General features: G+C 42.2%; 1 protein-coding gene across 2 annotated transcripts; it reads right to left on the bottom strand.

The window, feature by feature from the left end:
- Window positions 1–25: 25 nt before the first annotated feature.
- Window positions 26–10856, bottom strand: brd7 (bromodomain containing 7). 2 transcript variants are annotated; one of them, XM_004067441.3, is made up of 17 exons: window positions 10724–10772; window positions 9743–9936; window positions 9557–9650; window positions 8828–8885; window positions 8511–8655; window positions 8268–8378; window positions 5723–5880; window positions 5152–5266; window positions 4718–4793; window positions 3804–3911; window positions 3588–3723; window positions 2134–2254; window positions 2002–2049; window positions 1374–1449; window positions 615–758; window positions 279–410; window positions 26–188 (listed from the first exon to the last, which is right to left on the bottom strand). In XM_004067441.3, the coding sequence occupies exons 1-17, from the start codon at window positions 10770–10772 to the stop codon at window positions 130–132; spliced, it is 1824 nt and encodes a 607-aa protein (XP_004067489.1). In that variant the 3' UTR covers window positions 26–129. The 2 variants fall into 2 exon arrangements, with proteins under 2 accessions (XP_004067489.1, XP_011491961.1); XM_011493659.3 differs by having other exon boundaries at window positions 66–188; window positions 5723–5814; window positions 10724–10856.
- Between the last annotated feature and the right edge of the window lie 7214 nt (window positions 10857–18070).

Here is an 18070-nt window from a genome sequence, read left to right as displayed (position 1 = left end):
CCAAGCGTTACAGTTTCAACCAAAATTTAAGTAAACAAAAAAATTTATTGGTTGAAATGCATACAAATATCCCACAGAAAGCACCGTTTGTACAAAACTTAAATTATTAAATTGAGGGCGGTTGGGGCTTCATTTCACAGCGATGGCGGCAAACATGTCGGCCTCCATCGGTTCGCTTGTGTCTTGCACTAAAAAAAAAAAAGAGAAAAAAAAAAACAGTTTTGGGTGAGATTTTTGGTAAATGAGGCGTTTCAATTCCTGCGTTTGTTCCGGGTTACCTGTGGTCAGGTCTATGAGCGGCTCTGGAGGCGGGGCTATGCCCATGGCCTTCCTGATGGCGTGGACGCTGCTCACGTCGCACGGCGCGACTTGACCAGTCAGTTCTGTGAGGTTCCCCGTCACCTTCTCAGCTGAAAAAAGGACGAGTTAATGGGCACACTAGTTTACTCCAGAGGATTGTAGAGCTGTTAACCAGAAGGAAAAAAAAATCTTGTATCCATGGCAACATCAACTGCAGTTTTATGTAACGTGAGAAAACAAAGCACATCTTTATAGGATGAATAAAGGGCGGCTGGGGCCTACAGGTGGCGTGGGGCCGGTGGGGGGGCTCTTACCCAGCTCCAGCTCCTTGGCCGTCGGGGCCAGCAGGCAGATCATGTTAGGCGGCTGCTTGGCGCTCAGGCGTTCCTTCTGGGCCTCTTGCAGGTCGCGCAGCAGCTTTGTAGTCTCGTCCAGTTTCTGCTGAAAGTGCAGGGCTTCTGTGAACGATAGTGGAGGGTTTTCTTTTTACTTCCTCCTGTTACATTTTGTAACAGTCTGAACACAGACCAGCCATTCTTCAGGACTCTGATGGAGGCAACACAGAGCAAAAGCTGATGAGCGGAGACCATGAATAACAGGTGGAAGCACTGCATTAACATCAGAGAGAGCTCTTTAATCTTCTGTTAAAAGAAATAAAGTTGTTCCTCTGAATGCCTTTTGATCTTTTTTTTTTTTAAACTTACCATCAGTTTCCATCTCCTCAGAGAAACGTTTGTCTCGTCTTTTCAAACATTAGGAGCTGATGTTTTATGCTCACTCTTTATAGTGGTTTTCTATCTCAGAAAGATAAGTGTCCAGCGTTTAGTGGGCATTAAACATTCTTAACTATAGAGTTCAGAGCCCAGATCAGTCCAAATGACAATAAAACAAAGAGGAGCGCTCTTCTTTGCTCAAGCGATGAGGCTTATCTGCAGCAAATGCATTTATGGCTGCCTCAAGCTCATAACATTCAAAGTATCTATTCATCCTTCCTGGTGTTTGTGGCATGAAAGGGAATAGCAACAAGACACTTCAAAGGGCTGAAATGGATGTTGAAGTTTTTGTGGTTTTACCCCCAGAGAGCTCCTCGTCCGGCTGCAGGCCTGCAGCCGAGCGCAGGGCATCCAGCCCGCGGAGGGACTCGGCGACCTGGAGAAGAGACCACGTTGATCAGAATAAGCATTCCTCGCTCACAGCTGGGGCATCCTGGGAGCTTCCCCCATTTTACACGCTGCCTCTGCACTTCCATTATAATCAAACCCAATCAGAATAAAAGCTGCCATAAGTGAGTGGGGATGAGAGCAGGCTGGAGAGACGCCAAGAGCAGCAAACATTTGGCACAGAGGGGCGCTGTGTCTGAAGGTGAGGGCAGCGCTCGGGTTTCCTCTGCCGCTCCGCAGACAAGATTCAGCTCTCCAAGCAGAAAGAAAACACAGACCCTGTGAATTCTTCAGCAGCGCAGCAGCAGCTGCAGATTGAAGGGAAATGTTCTTTCCATGTGTGGAAGGATCACAGCTACCAGCAGGCCTCCGCCATGTTGACACAGCTGCGGATTCAGAAAGCAGCAGCAGAGGCCGTCCATACCAGCGATTAAATGAGGGATCCTCACTCGGGTGGAGCAGCAGCGCGGCTGGAGTCGCTTCTCTGCTCACATTCATAAAGATGACTGACATTTTTAATAAAAATCCAGCACAGACTCACCTCCATGTGCTCCTTGTTCTCTTGGGAGTTTGTTGTTTTCTCCGTTTGCTAAAAAAAGGGGAAGCACAGATTGGTTTTATTCTCCTAAACTTTCGTCTTGAGCTGCTGAAATCATTTTCAGGATGTTCTCACAGCGTCCGCCGCCTCCGTCTCCTTCAGGGTCCTGGAGTGCTCGCCGTTGGTCATGGCGTCAAGCAGATTGTCAGCCACTTTGTACACATACTCGTTTGATCTGGCCAGAAATTCTGACAAGCTGCCAAACAAACATTCATCACAGGTTTCACCACAACTCTTTCCAGAGCTCAATACCCACTTAGAAAAAACAGTAGGAAATTGATTTCTGCACTGCAGACGATTCCTAGAGAGCTAACCGGGCAATTCATCCCAGAAGGAAACGAGCGGCGAAGGATTTGTGTGAGGAAGAGAAATGAGCACCGAAGACAGGATCAGCTTCAATGTAAGCACTGCTGCGCTAGAAAACTATACTGAAAACATGTGAAATTAATCTCAGCTCCTTCAGCCTGGATGTCAGCGTAATAAACTAAAAGGGGAAAACAGTGCAGAGAAACTGGTTTGCATTTCAGAATCTTCTTGCTGCTCGTTTGTGACAGGTTACAGATGAGGAGGCACGGAGCCACACCTGTCTGGTCTGTGAGAATGAGTGACAAAGGGCGGCAGCAGTTTAAGCCTTCATGGTCACAACTGCCCTGGTCAAGAATGGGGAAACCTGTACAGGTGGTCCACAGCAAATATCAAGATCGCAGAGGGGTCAGTGAGCCCGTAGAAGTTGTAATGTTCACGCACAATTTTTTCCCAAGGGCATGCTGCTGGCGGCAGGTCGTTTCAAATACTGGAATACCACATAAGGATGACAAAGGTGAGCCACAGGCGCTAAATTTTTAGGACCCCCTGCAGGCTCAGGCAACCCCTTCGAGCCAACCCACCGTACAGGTGCATGTGGCTTAGGCTTTCAAGTCCCCCTTCAATCGTCTTTTGATTCAAAGCGGTCCCAGTGGTCTCTTAGTTATGATTATGCCGTTTAAGGCTAAATTAAAAAAACCTGAGTGTTTTTCTAGGACATTGTTTCTGCAGGGCGGCAGGTGTTCATTAAAAAAATTCAGCTCTGAGTTGTCGGCGGGATTGTTGGCATGGAGCAACCCCGTCCCCCCTTCCCCTCCCCTATGTGGAACAGGATCTTATTGTGGCCACATGGATGAATGAGAGTCTTCACTAACATTTTGGCGTTGAAACCCTAAAAATGGCGTGAGAATATGAAAAACAGCTTAAAACAAAAAAGGTAGGGGGAGCCTCCTATAAGAGAATTATGACCAAATACTGAAGTTGCTATTTTAATTACTATTTTATTTTATTTGTAATCCCTGCCCGCTTTTGAACTTTCTTAAGTTGACACGTGCAAACTGTTTTTGTTGGAATGTGGCCTGACTGAATCAGAGAATTCGACGTGTCAGAGTGAGGCGGCTCACCTCCTACAGTCAACACAAGGAGATGGAGGAACATCTGAACGGTAATCAGACAGGAATGCTGCCATCTTAAATGGCAGGGAGCTGGGGTGTGTCTGCACAGACCTGTCTGAGCCCTGCAGACTGGACTCCTCCCCGTACAAAGAGTAGACAAGGTCAGAGTCGTCTTTGCTGATGTTGGCGAAGCTGGAGTCGTAGGTGGGAGCGTAGGAGGTGAACGGCCCGTAGTTTAGGTAGGACACTGTAGGGAGGGAGGCAAACACGACGGTTCAGCGTCTGTCCAACAAGCTTCTTAAGCAAGACATCTGACTGGACTGCTACCTGGATTGATCCTGTTCCTCTTGTCCTCTCTGAAGCTCTGCAGGCAGTTGACCCCATTCTGCAGCCGATGGGACATCATCCCCAGCTTCACTGGACAGTAACCGGCATCTGCACAGGAGCGACACACACCCAACTCTCAGCACATCTGACCGTCCCAAACCAAATCCTGCTACAGCAAACATCAGAAACTACTCTCATGGAGTCAAATTAAAGGGCCTATATCATGCGTTTCTTAAGCCTATCAGCCTATCAATACCCTTTGGCACACCAAAGAATGATTTTTGATCTCTGAGGCACCGGCTTTCGCTCCTTGTGGGTGGCGCCCATTTCATGACGCCAAACTAGAGTCGGCCTCAGCAGCGTGTCCGCTTTTCGCCCAAGAAAACAAACAACATCTGAACTTTTGCAGCCGGATGTGCGTGTTGTGGTGCCTTACAAAAGCGAATCGCTGATCACCGCCAGCTCTGTGGAGAACAGCCCCTTCTCCCTGGAAGGAGCTGTTCTTACTGGTCTACGTCACAAATTAGGAACGCCCCTGCTCGTTTTCGTGGAATGGGAGGGGCTGGTGCTCAGAGCGCAGGTTTTTACAGGAATCCTTAGAGATGCATGAATGGAGCAAAATACTATTTTGTGGTTGTTTTATATGAGAAATGAACGTTTATAATAAACTTAAAAGCTTAGAAAGTTGATTTTGCATGAAATACGCCCTTTAAAAACAGATCCAAAATCTTACAATGATTAATAATAAGGCTATTTAGCCGATCACAATCAAGAAATCGCAGTTCTTAGAAATTGCTGAGGGCCGCATATTCTTGGTTTTACAACAGGAGCCTGCGGGCCAGAGGAAATTTAAAAGGAGGGAAACATTTGGCGGGACTTTGGTCATGTCTGCTTTAGTCTCTGTGAAAACTCACCCCCCACTGACGGATCGGCGGGGTTGAGGATTCCCAGGGTGGTGGAGCCATCGGACCTCCTCCTCACAAACTCCAGCTGGGAAGGAAAACGTTGTCAATGGATGGCAAACAAAAATGACACCTTAGATCTTTGACAAAGCAAATGCAGAACAATCTCAAAACTACAGGCGCCTCCGATTTGACAGAAGTCACACCTTAGTTATAATCCATAGAAAAAGACCCAATTTAGAAACACGAAAATCCTAATTTTCATCGGAGTGGGTCTTTAATGTGATGTAATGAAGCTTCAAGGCTTTCCACAGGTCTAAGCTATTTATGTAAGTGAAACCAGGCCGACTGCTTCTGCCAGCACAAACATCTGGGGTCGTGGAAGTGACCGGAACCTGGACAGCACTAGAATGTACATCACTGTGAGCTCTTTCCTGCTTTCTCACATCACACTGCAGCACTCTGTTGGACAGCTTCCCTCCAGACTCGGCGATGACCTTGCACATTTCCTCTAGCTCCTTTTCAGCGTTTGCCGCTTCGTCCTTGGCGTCTTTGTCCTGTCTGCAGAAGGAAATACATTGAGGGATGACAGATGAGACTCTCTGACCATGAACCAAGAGGTTTTTTTCTTTGTTTTTTTTCTACTTTGTGCAGACCTGAAGAATTATGAGAACAAAAATCTGTTTTTTTTATTGAACGCCCACAGTCTACTTCCACTTCACACATCATCCATCTGGATGGAGGATTTATCGTTTACGTAAAAGCAGCTGCATTTAAAAGGAAATTTATTTTGAAAAATAATCTGAACTTGTTCCTCAAAGTTGTGTCGCGTCACCAGAAAACAAAGCAGCTGTGAAAGATGTCCAACAGTGAGAGGAAACAAACCCCCAGCATTCCCCAAATTCTCTCCATTTCCAGAGGAAAACAGAAGCCCCCTCCCTGTACAGACACGGCTTGTAAGTGAGGAAAAGACAGCTTTACAGTGGAGAAGCAATTCTCCACCATCAGTTGGAGCACCTGGGAGTGCTGGGTGTGCGTGAGCGCTCGCTGGTGTCCGTGCTCATGGATCTGTCCTTTCTGCAGCCCCCCTGTTCCTCTGTCTTCAGCGCCTGTGGGGTAGAGGGGTCCAGGCCCGACATGAAAGCGATGCTCTGTTTCAGGCTCTCCAGTCTTTCCTGGGATACGAACAGAAGACCATCAGTCTCTGATGGCAAGAACGAGGCTTGGTTTGGTGAAGACGCAGCAAAAAGGAAGATGCTTTTGCTGCCCCCACCTGTTGAATCTTTACAGGCTTGTTTTGAAAAGACTCGTAGCTCTTACAGTCTACATTCAACAGAATAATGAGATCCATTGGATAAAAATGAAAATATCTAAAGCTAAAAGAACACTGGGTAAAAAAACGATTGCATATTCCATTTTCAACATTAATTCTGCTATACTTCCAATATTGTAGTGCAATTTGTGAAAAAAACATATTGATCCAATACCTAAACCTCAAAAAAGAGCAAATAGAGAACTATCTATGAATCTATAATTGCACTCTTAAAAAATAACAATATTAAAATTTGCAGATTTTGTGCATAAAAAAGTTGAACATTTTGTGTTTGAGCTTTTAAAAGTAGTTTGCCCTTAAGAGTCCTGTCATGATTTAAAAATAAGAGAGGAACAATTTAATTTGTTATTTCTATGTTTGAATTATGCAGAGAAAAAAACTAACATAAAATGTGGACTTCCTTCTGTTTTTGGAACAAAACTTTAGAATTGTTTGGATAAAGATCTTCAATTAGTTACTAATGTAAAAAAATGTAAGTTACTGTTAAAATGTCAAATTGGTCGATGTTAATGAAATGTATATCTGTAGCAGGAAACATAAAAATAATGTTTTTAACCTTGTGACTTTTTTCTGATGGAGGATATTTTAGAAAAAGATTAAGCCTAAAGTGAATTTCTGAGTATTTCTTTATTTAAATTGTTGTGAATCCAGAGCAAAGAAAAAAAGCTGTTTGAAAAATAGCTTATGGGTGACAGAAAATCCATACGCAGCGCTCAAGAGCTCGAAACGAGGAGGAGTTGGAGGCGGCGTTGCTCTGCACCAACAATTCCCCCCACATATCAGAGGGGAATTTCTTTTTTTTTTTTTTTTAGAGGGGAATTTCTAATGAACTACTGCTGCTCTGCAGAAACTATGACCTAGAGAAAAAAACACTGTTTTTATGATTTTGGCTAATAATCATAATTGAAAGAGAACTGGGAACGCTTTTAAAATAGATCAAAAGATGACTTAAAGTATTCTGATTGCATGTTTGGGGCACATATGTGTCTTAGATGTTAAGTTTTGTGTCTATGAGAGCTGCATCGTTGGTTTTTTTAATAGGTTTTGATAAGCATGATGCTTCCGCCCAGACCTTCCATTTCTTAATTTCTTATACATTCCTCAAAAATATTCAACACCTTAAAAGCTAATTTCTGTCATCTGGGGTCTGTGCTTAAAGAAAGTCATTGATGTTCACACATATGTACTTCTTTTAAAAGCCATTATAAGATAAATACTGTTGATCTGGAAAAATAAACTGGAAAGCAGTGAATCTTAACTAAATGGATTTTTTTCAGACAGTAAAGATTTCAGCAAAGCTTTTCTTTTCGTCTGAACTCCACTTAAAGGGCAAATGTTGGAAACTAGAGACTGCAGATGAAGCGGTGAACATTTTCTATCACATCATCCCTTTGTCACAGCAACGGCTGCAGGGCTTTATGGGTTCTGTTAACATTCCTCAGTTATGACTGTGGAAGTGAGAGAGAGTCGCTGTTTGGACAGTAAGTCGGGCGAGCTATAAATCGAATGAAATGTTCAAATGCTCTTTTGCCAAAACAAGTCAAAATCGGCAGAGTGCAGAGGTTGTTCCAAACAGCTGGAGGAAGAGAAACTATAAAAACATCCACCTTTGAGCTCACTGATGAAGCTGTAGGAAAACACAGCTACATGAAGATTTTTTTGTTTACCTTTTTTTAAGCTTTAATTATTGAACTGTTTGCCTTTTCTAGTAAAATAAAAAGACATTTATTTATGTACTTTCAATGCTTTTCCCAAACTTTATACGATTTTTTAATACCATTTAGGGCTGCACGATATGAGGGAAACTTGCAATATAAGTGATCAATATTGCGATGATGACATAACATGCGGTATATGAACAAATAGCAAAACAACCAAAAACATAATTTTCATTTCACTAAAACAGTTTAAAAATTAGACTCCAAATGACCATCGTCTACATAGGAGGCGAACATCTAACATGAAAGGACTCCATCCGATAAGACAATTGCATTAATGGGTTTATTTGTTAAATACTTCGGTCCGCCATAAGATTGTTATAGAACATTTAAGGTAACCATTTATTTCGATTTTCGTCTTTTGCGATATTCATTTTGCACAGCTTGATCTCGCGATAACGATAAATTTGTGATTTATTGTGCAGGCCTAATACCATTAAATATAGTTAATTGTGTACATAATATCAGTGCTAATAAGATGAATGACCGAGTATTGTTTGCAGCTTCATACCTGACTCAGGATCTTCATGCCAGAGTGTAACAGTTTCCGAGCTGCTTTGTGGTAGATTGTCTCAGGTTTGTTGTATATCATGGCATTGTCACACATGAGCTTGAAATCAGTCTGCAGCAAACACAATTGACCTGTTAGAACTACAGCCAGCTTCATTCAAAACGGCAGCAAAACGCGTCAGAAAATTCAAAGGTCGGCCTTCAACTTGAATCAGACATTCTTTTAATGCACAAATTCATGCACCTTAAGTTCATCCAGTGATCGGAAGCAGCCTTTCTTCACTTTCTCCTTCATCGTGCTGAAGTCCATGGGCCGTTTGATAATGGAGGAGTAACCAGGCGCTATCAGGTCTGTCACTGGAAAAGAGAAAAACGCACTGGGGTCTTTCCTGTAAACACACAAAAATATATATTAAAAAAACTTTTTAAATCAACATCACATCAACATAATTACACACAAATAGAGAAATGTGGAAATAATGGCTGCACAAATTACTCTAAGTTAAAGTTTTTTTTAAATATTTTTTATAAGTTTTCATTTATGAGTAATCAGTACAGCACCTTTGAAGCTGCCGGATGAGCTGGTTCAAAGCTTCCTGCAAAGGAGTCTGCTCTTTTTCTGCAATAAGAGAACCAAAAAACAATTTAAGAACACTTTTTTTTCAAGAATAGACCAACAGACAGCTAGATAGGTACATTTTTCTGCTAAATAACATCGAAATTTAATTTATTACATAAAATAGGAGAAGTTCTAGGAGAATTATTAGGAATTTAATACCTGTTAAGAGCGTTTAAGGCGGCATTGGAGAGATTTGAATGCCTGGTTCCCAGCCACTTTCACTTAAAAGATACCCCCCCCCCCCACTTAGTGGTTCAAACCAAGGAGAAATTAACGTTTCTCTGACCAGGTCAGATTAAATTTCCCATGCTGTTGCATCTCAGACGACTCTAATGCTAATAACTGAACATTTCTAAATACATTAGTTTAAAGATATTTTCTAAGACCCTGCAGGAACCATGTGGATTGCATATCACTGTAATATGCGAGGCATACTCCACAGGTAAACACATAGTGGCCTCTCAAATTGCCTGCTTGCTTTGAATAATTTAAACGGAGTTTGGACTCTTTTTGTTTGTTGTGCAGTGCTGTCTTAATAAACTGCTGGAAGGCTATTTACCAGGATGGACAGAGACACTGAGCTGTGTTTTGAAGCGGAACCACTATAAAACATTAAAACCGTTCACCAGAGTACAGGACTGTACCGTCAGTATGAGTAGACCCTTTCTAACCTTCCATTTTATCCAGCTCTGAACGGATTGGAGTTCTGCTCTGCTCTCTTTCGTCCTCTGCTTCTCCATCCTGTCCTTTTTTCTTCTTTGTCATCTAAAATAAAAATAAAAATAAAATTAGGCCACCACATTTCCCCTAAAAGAGGGTAAAGTTTCCTTTCTGTGCAAGTCTCTACAGTAACTTACCTTCTTCTTTGACTTTTCATCTTCAGGGGAGCCGAGGCCTCTCTCTTTATCCTTTTTCTTCTTCTTCTTCTTCTCTTTGGCTTTGTCGGAATCTGTTGGTTGCTCGTCATAAAATGTGTCCCGACTCGAGCTTCCGGTCGTCACCTCGTTCCCGGAGACTTTCAGCACCAGTTTCAGAGGCCTCTCTCCATATTCTGCAAACAGCAAATTAATCAATTAGAAATTCAGAATAAATGTAAAGGAATTTGTTATCACTAGAAGATGGTATTGAAATGTATAAAGTCCACAGGAACATTAATAGCTAAATATGTGATATTACAATCATTTCTTATCAATATTTTGAACATTGATTTGTTTACTTTTGCTCTGGATGGTGTTGACGATTGCATAAATAAATATGAATTTTTATAATGTTTCTGTTGAGAAATGGTTATGAGGCCAGGAAAGTGAACTTTTAGCTTTTAATCATCATTCATTTGAACACTGCACATTTGCACTCACTATTGTCAATAACTTTCTCTGTCTGCCTATTTAGAATTTTAGTGATAGGAGCCCTGCTGTAAATGCAATATCCCCCCTGGGATAAAAGAAAGTATTCTAAGTCTAAATCTAATAACTAAACAGGAAGATCTTGAACTTGAAATTTTGAAGTGAGGGGAACTGTTGAGCAAACTGCGAATGCTAACAGCTAAAACCCGCTCGGTTATACGTTCCAATGCAACGTCATATATGTAGGATATTTTAAGACAAATTATTGAAAATTTACAGACCCGATAAAGCAAATTTAAAATGTAAATCTAAGACACTAGTGTTTAAATTAAGTTACAACTTGACTTGAGTTAGCTTAAAATCAGGTGCGCTAGCAAGTTAACATAACACTCGTATCCCATTCCCTGCAACTCACAAAGAGGGAAATCAGCAAGTTTTTTAAAAGACACGTCAAATCACTTCCTGATTAGATTAAATTCTCCAGTAAAATACCTTCATATCCGTGTTTTTCGGACTTGTGCTTTTTATGCTTCTTGCCCATTGTTAGTATTTTTGATCAGGCAGCTGGGACAGCTGAGCGGATGATGTCTTTACAAGACACTTGCACTGCCACCTATTGGCGGGGAGGTCAAGAGCATTGCCGTTACACAGATCAAGAACACATCATCACCTTTTAAAAACACCAGAGGGCGCTCTAAAATTAAAAATAAACCCTTGGAGTTCATATTTGTTGGGACAAAAGAATTGTTGCAATTAAAAAATATATATATATATTTAAAAAAACATATAAAATTTGGACATGCATCTATGTTTATTGTGTCCATTTTTAGATTTCATTTGTTTTATAATATAGCCTACTTTTTTAATTATTCACAACATTGTTTTTTCTGTTTACTGTCACAATGGAAACTAATTTAATCTTTTAATAAATATTGCTTGTCTTTGCTGACCCTATGAAAAGAGATTTTTTTTGTGTGTGATTTTAAGCTTGATGAATTGAAGATGTAAATCATTCAAATGTAGCACTACCTAAGGAAATAAATTACAATTAAAAGCAGTAAGGAAGGCAAAAAAAGATAAATGGGGTAAAGAAACAAAAAGAAACAAACCAAAATAAATTTTAATATTGAATATTTATATGAAAAAGAGTTTCATTTGTTGAGTCTTTCTCTTAAATTTTCAATTATTTTATTTTCACATTAATAACTATTTTTGAAACATTTAAAGATCTCTTTTTTAGGAGAATGAGGAATCCTTAAAAATGTAATTTTTACCGACAATAATTTTAGTAATTATTGTGAAAAAATAACTGCATGCAAACGTCAAATATTTTCAAACTAATTATTGTATTAAATTAAGAAAGTATCAAAGGTATTTGTGCTAAAGTACAACAACAACAACTTAAGCTGGGAACAGATAGCCTCAGTTTAAGTCCAGGCCATGATAAGGCCACAAACACCTGAGTTCAATTTAGAATTTATACAAAGGATCACTGGGGGACAGTCTACCAGCTGTCCCTAACTTACCCCCTTCCTTATATAACCTCATATTAGGGTGAGGGGGTGGGGGGTCTAGCCTGCGATGCGCCTTGGGGGGGGGCTACTTGGGAGTGGCCCCCCTCCTATGGTTGCCGTATGGAGTGGGCCCCCCCTCTTTCGGTTTTATTTGCACCTTAGACATGTGGGGTCCTTGGTAGGGGGGGTGCTTGGACATCACTGCAAGCAAGCAGCAGATGTCCTCCTGGCACCCTACCCGCCAATTTTAACCGCACCTTAGACATTTAGGGCCCCTTGGTGTGGAGGGTGAGGGGACATCACTAATCAGGAGATGTCTACTCGCCAATTTTAACTGCACCCCCCTTAGTACACACACCCCTCCCCCTTCAATATATACATTCAAACATAAACACACACACATGCACACAAACACCCTCTCAAACACACATACACGCACACACATTTTACAAGGAAGGTGGGACCTGGGTCCATCTGTCCCCTACCCCTTCCCTGGTGGGGGGTGCGGGCCCCTTGGCGATGGCGGCCGTGTCCCTTGGGTGCCGGCTCCCTGGGCCCGGCGGTGCCCTCTCCGCACGGTGGGGGGGTTCATATTACACCTGAGCCGGGGGTGTTCGTGTCCCTGGGGGGTGGGTCCTGGTCCTTGCCCCTGGGCGCTGGGCCCCGCCAAACTTCCAACATGGCCGAGCCTGGTCGGGCCATATTTATAACATCCCTTGTGGGCCGCCCTTTTTTCCCCGGGGTTCCCCCCTCCTGGGCGGGGGCGGCGGGCCCCTGCCTTGCTCCTACCTGGACCAACCGTGGGCCGGGTGGGTGGCTGCCTGGAGTGCGGAGCGGGTCTCCCTTGGGGGGTCCTGGCTCGTACCTGGGGTCGGGGCGGGGGGATGCCCGGAACTCCTGGGTGGTGGTGGGGTGCTCGTCTGGGGCTGTGGGCGTCCCTCTCCGGTGGGGCCCTGCGTTGGGCTCTTCCGGCGCGGCGGGGGGCTGCTTTCCTGGCTGGGCTGGGGCGGCGCTCTCTTTCCCTCTGCGCCTCCCTGCTCTCTGGCTCTGGGGGCCTCGCGGCGGTCCTGCTGGCCCTGGCCTGGGTGGCGGTCTTGGTCGCCCGGGGGGCGGTTGTTCCCTGCCTGTTCCCGTGTGGCGTTGGGGGAATTCCGGCTGCCGCTGCTGCTGCGGCGGGGGTATGGGTGTGGGGGTGGCTGGGCGCTCCTCCTCCTTCTTTTCACATTCCACCATCCATTTTAGAAGAACATAAACACTCACCTGAGCACAGGTGTTAGCTCACCTTTGCACTTATAGTTTGCATGATTGAATGAATGAAAGATTTCACACTAGTTGGTTTAAAGGCATAGGTATGCGTTCGTGAACACTATCTGTTTTGTGTGCATGTTGACATGTGGACATTTTTGCGGCTAGCAGGTGTGTTGATAATATTTGAGTGTGTGTGAACAGGCCCCGCCCTTTTTGTACTACATTTGAACCGTACCGTAACGATAAACAACCAGTAAACCTGTCTGCTCTATGCTGCTTCATGGTCTTACCCCCCTTCCCCTCCTATTATCACCCTCCTACCCCCCCCTCTCTCTAACGTCCCTCTCTCTTCTTCCCCTCTTTCCTTTTCCGTCCGGTCCAACACCAAAGATTTTCAAACATGATTGAAATTAATAAAGTTTGGCCTCAATTACAAAAGGGGTTTATTCAGACATACCTTTGGTTTGTCTGAAGATGAATAACCCCTCTTGTTAAAATAAAATATGTCCAACACAAGAGGCCCTCAGCTTTCATCTGTTTGCCTAGCTGTTGGACAGGACAAGTTAAAAAAAAAAAAAAAAAAAAAAAAAAAAGGATCACTTTTGGGTAACAGTGCTTGCAAATTAAAAAAAAGAAGAAGAAAAAAGAAAACAGACCCTAGAGTTGTCAAATAAACTTCATATAAGGAAAAGGAGTCAGAAATAAATTATTTCTTTTCCTTTTGCAGTTATTTAAAGGCCAAATTTTTACAAATTACAGAAAAAGAACAACGAAAACGTATATATATATTTTTACCAGCATACTTTGGGCTGCAACACTTGTCAGATGCGTGTGATGTTATCTCATCTGTCTGAGGTGAACATCTGTGTTCCAAAACCCAGTCTGCTCTGGAAAAATGTGCAGAAAAAAATGTAAGGTCTGCAGTGCAGGTGTGAAATCTGTTTTGGACAGCCTCCTCTCAGACTTTTAGATTGTCTGCTGGCAGACCCAGACCTGCATCTGGTCTCCTTTTATAACTATAATTCACAAATAAATCTGTTGAATGTTGTCTAAATTAACCAGTCTAAACTCCAAAGGGGGAAAATGACACTTGGTTGGATTGGGCTTTGCAGGAGCTCGCCTTGCTGTCTGCCTGCCTTGCAGAGCTGTTATGCTCTGTTAAATCAGCACATATTGTGCCGGCTGATGAATGACAGATGTTTTATTCATGAGGGAAAGATAGTGTACATTCTTTGAAGCACATTCCAGGTTTTATGAAGAGAGCTAAGCACGGAGGCAGACGGTTTGAAGGGAATGAAGATTGACTGGATTCACTACTACAGCCGTTCCTGCCTTCAGATGAAGAGATGATTCTGACAGTCTGTTGATGTTTGAGCCTACGATCTGAGCAGACCCGTCCCCCAGCAAGTAATGCCCTCATCGGTGTCATGAAGCACCAGCATCACCGTGCATTCTTCACATTTTGGGCAGGAGAGCTGGCTGGTACTCTGACAGAGAGAGTTACAGTTACAAGACCAACAGATTTTTCATCTTTGGAATTCTATGGTAAAAAAAAAAAAGAATGGAAAAGACATCAAACACATTTTTACAAGGGATGAAATGGTTACCTGCTGCTAGAGTTATGAAAACATTGTTGTAAAAGTTGAGGTCCAGCACCAAAAAAAATAAAAATAAAGTATGTTTACTTTATAACATACCTAAAACATTTTGAGAAAAAAAGAGAATTTTTAGTTGCCACTCTGTAAAATATACAGAAAGAATTTAAGGTAAAAGCTGAATCTCAGAGTGGCCTGAACGAGAACATTTAAGTGCTTCATCGGAAATCCAAAAGAAGTTAAGATTTTATTGCTACATTGACTTTTTTTCATCTTCAGAACTTGTTGTGTCCCTTCCGGGGTCACAGGGACTCCTGGAAGCAGCTATTGTTGGGGGAAGGCGGGGTGCACCGTCAACAATCTGATGCAAGGCCACACACTCACATGCACACATAGGGGTAATTTAGAGACACCAATTAACTAACCTAAGCATGTGTTTGCACTGTAGGAGGAAGCCAGAGGGTCTGGAGAAAACCCTCACATGCACGGGAAGTGCATGCAAACTTTTCACAGAAGGAACCCAGCCGGATTTCTTTCTCTAAGGTGAGAGGACTAACCACAGCCCCATCCTGGAAATAATGTTACCCATAATGTTGGCATCCTCTGTCCCCATGCATAGAAAACCTTTCAAACTTTCCTGGTGTTGCATTGCTTTACCCAGGATTGTGTCCCACTAAGCAGGAGTAGTTAGTTCACTTTACCAACAGCCTGATAAGGACAGGAATGTGTGGTGAAAGTGTGGTCAGCATGTTTTTATTTTGATTGTTCTTGGTTGGATTTGCATCAGTTCTAATTGATGAAGAACGCCTCTTCACACTTGAGCAAACCAAACTCCCCAAGATGGGGTGCAGTTTCCTGATCTTTTTTTAGGGACATTTTTGCTTCAATCTAGCTCGACCCCAAAAGATAAAAAAAAAAAAAAAAACTAAAAGAAAGAGGAAAACCAGTTTTCCTCTTGTCACTTTATCACATTTATGATTAAGACATTTTCCATCATACTGTGTTTGTAATTTGCTCTTTCATCAATTTGCAACCCTGTTTCTGATTTACTGTATTTCAGATTTTTGTTTTAGTTCAGTCATCAGTTTCCAATGGAGCGGCGTTCAAGCGACCACTTCCTACGTAAACACACGTTTCGGGCTTCCACGTTGAAAACTCTCATGTTCATTTGTTGCTACACAAGTTTCTATGACACTTTTTGGGCTCAATGCACAAAATGCGCTTTGCAACTTAAACCAGGTTAAATTTTGGACTTTGATTTGGTAGTAATGAATGAATGATATCCATTAAAAAAAATTACCATGGAGGACAAATGGCAGTTTGTGTACGGCAAGAATGATACTAAAAGATTTGCACTGCTTTGACATTTCCCACGAAACCTCTTTCAATTGCAGATGGCGGACATGTACTAGTAAAAAGTGGAATAAATAAATAAATAAATAAATAAATAAAAAAAGAAGAAGAATCCCCTCCCAGCTTGTCCAGTGTGAACACCAGGGGCTAAACGAGTATTCAAGAATGCAAGTTTAAACCTTTCAAGAACGTGAGTCCAATGCCCGGTGAGACCATCGCATTACAGTTTATTTATTTTATTTATATTTTTTTTTATCAGGGACAGTGCACATTAAAAGCAAGCTGCAATGCGCCAGAATTAGCCCAAAGGCTATTTTTCATCTGTCGTCCCCGGACAGGTGTTAAACTCGTCTACGTAAACAGCCTCAAGGCATCAATTAAATACATTAATAGAAAATATACAAGTACAATGAACAATCCTTTAAAATACATAAAAACATGCACACAGTGAGAAACATAAAAACAAATATAAAAGACACAGAGGTGACAGATCGGACCAGGAGCGGCAGGCATTAATATAGTTTCAATGCAGACATGTTTGTTGTGATATGAACCCGTTTTTTAAGGTGCTTTTTAAACAGAGTGCATGCGGTGAGGTCCCTAATAATGTTGCGAACAGAGTTCTGGCTGGAGTAAACAACACCAGAGGTCATTTGCAAGTGTAGCCAGACTCCTGTTCTCACCTATTTTCCCAAACCGCTTAACCCCTTTTGGAGTCACCAGGCTGCCGGAGCCTATCCCAGCTACAGACGGGCGAAGGCGGGGCACACGCACCCTGTACGGTTCCCCTGCCCATCGCAGAGCCACACAGAGACAACCAACCACACACACTCACACCTGAGGGACAATTTAGAGTCACCAATTAACTTATGAGGGATTTGTTTTGCGACCAGTTCATCCGTTAGCGAAAAGTAGTGTAAGTGTACAACAGGTATACTTAGTGTATAGTAAAAGTGAGGCAGTGTACTTGACGTTAACTTTTTATGTATGTAATGTAAATTTTAAATTCTCCACTTAAGTCTGAAGAAGTATTCAGTTAGTATACTTCCTAAACTTCCATGATCTGTAAAGTATACTATACTTATACACAACTATACTTAATCAAATAAACTTCAAGAATGATACTTTTGTTAAGTGTTGTTAAAAAAAGAATTGCTTGCATTGGTAGAAAACAAAACTCTTGATTTGCTCTCCATCAAACAGTAACTGACAGCTTCAAACTTAAGAGTCAAAATTTACTCTAAATCTCAAATTAGACATTAAAATAAAGTTCCATGGTTTAAAACCACTTTCCTTTATACGGGGCAAAGGTTAACCTTTCAAAGAAGCTCGGGCCTTTATCACCCACCACACTGACTATTGCAGCACTTTGTGCTTTCCAGACAGCCTTACATCAGCCTCCAAACATAAAAGAGAGCCAATCTCTTTAAACTCCGCTTTCCATCGTTGGTTGCCTCTATAAAACAGAATTCATTTTCAAATTCTCCAAAACATTTTCCATGTTTAATTTGGTCCTGTAACACTCTTTCTTGCTGGCCTGATTCAGCCGCACGTCATCTTCAATCTGCCACAAAAATGTACTTGTAGCCGTTTTTAAAACCAGACTCAAACATAGAGATCAAGTCTTTTCTGTGGCTAAATTTTATATTTTATCTTGTTTGAAAGTAAAGGAATTTCTTTTAAAGACACTTTCTTGCATTCAGAGGACATGATTTTTTTTATTGTTTTAAGTTCTCTTAGGCCTCAGCAGTTTTTACTCCCTCAATCTAATCAAACACATCATAAAAGCCCCCCAAAATCAAAGTGGTCTTTCATTACTATTAAAGGAAAAGTAAGTCATGACTCCAGCAGTCAAAGACGGCAGTCTGGTGCAGGGTGACTCCAGAGTCCCTCCCGCTCATCAGCTGCTCTGGGATCCAACTGTGTCAGTCCAGAACACGTGCTGAAAGGCCTTGGATTAGAGGGAGATCAGTTACACCAAACAGGGTTAAGAAATGGCAGATGTTGTGAAATTCATTTTCCTCTGTCACAACAGAGACTGTTTCCACATGAAAGCAGCGTCCCAACATGGAAAACCGCTTCTCGCTCCGCAGACGGAGCAGAACCGGGACGTTTTGTTGTTTGCATAT

Source organism: Oryzias latipes, chromosome 3, assembly GCF_002234675.1.
Source record: "Oryzias latipes chromosome 3, ASM223467v1".
NCBI lineage: Eukaryota > Metazoa > Chordata > Actinopteri > Beloniformes > Adrianichthyidae > Oryzias > Oryzias latipes.
The sequence above is the reverse complement of the archived record's forward strand: the minus strand, read 5'-3'. Positions and strand labels throughout refer to the sequence as shown.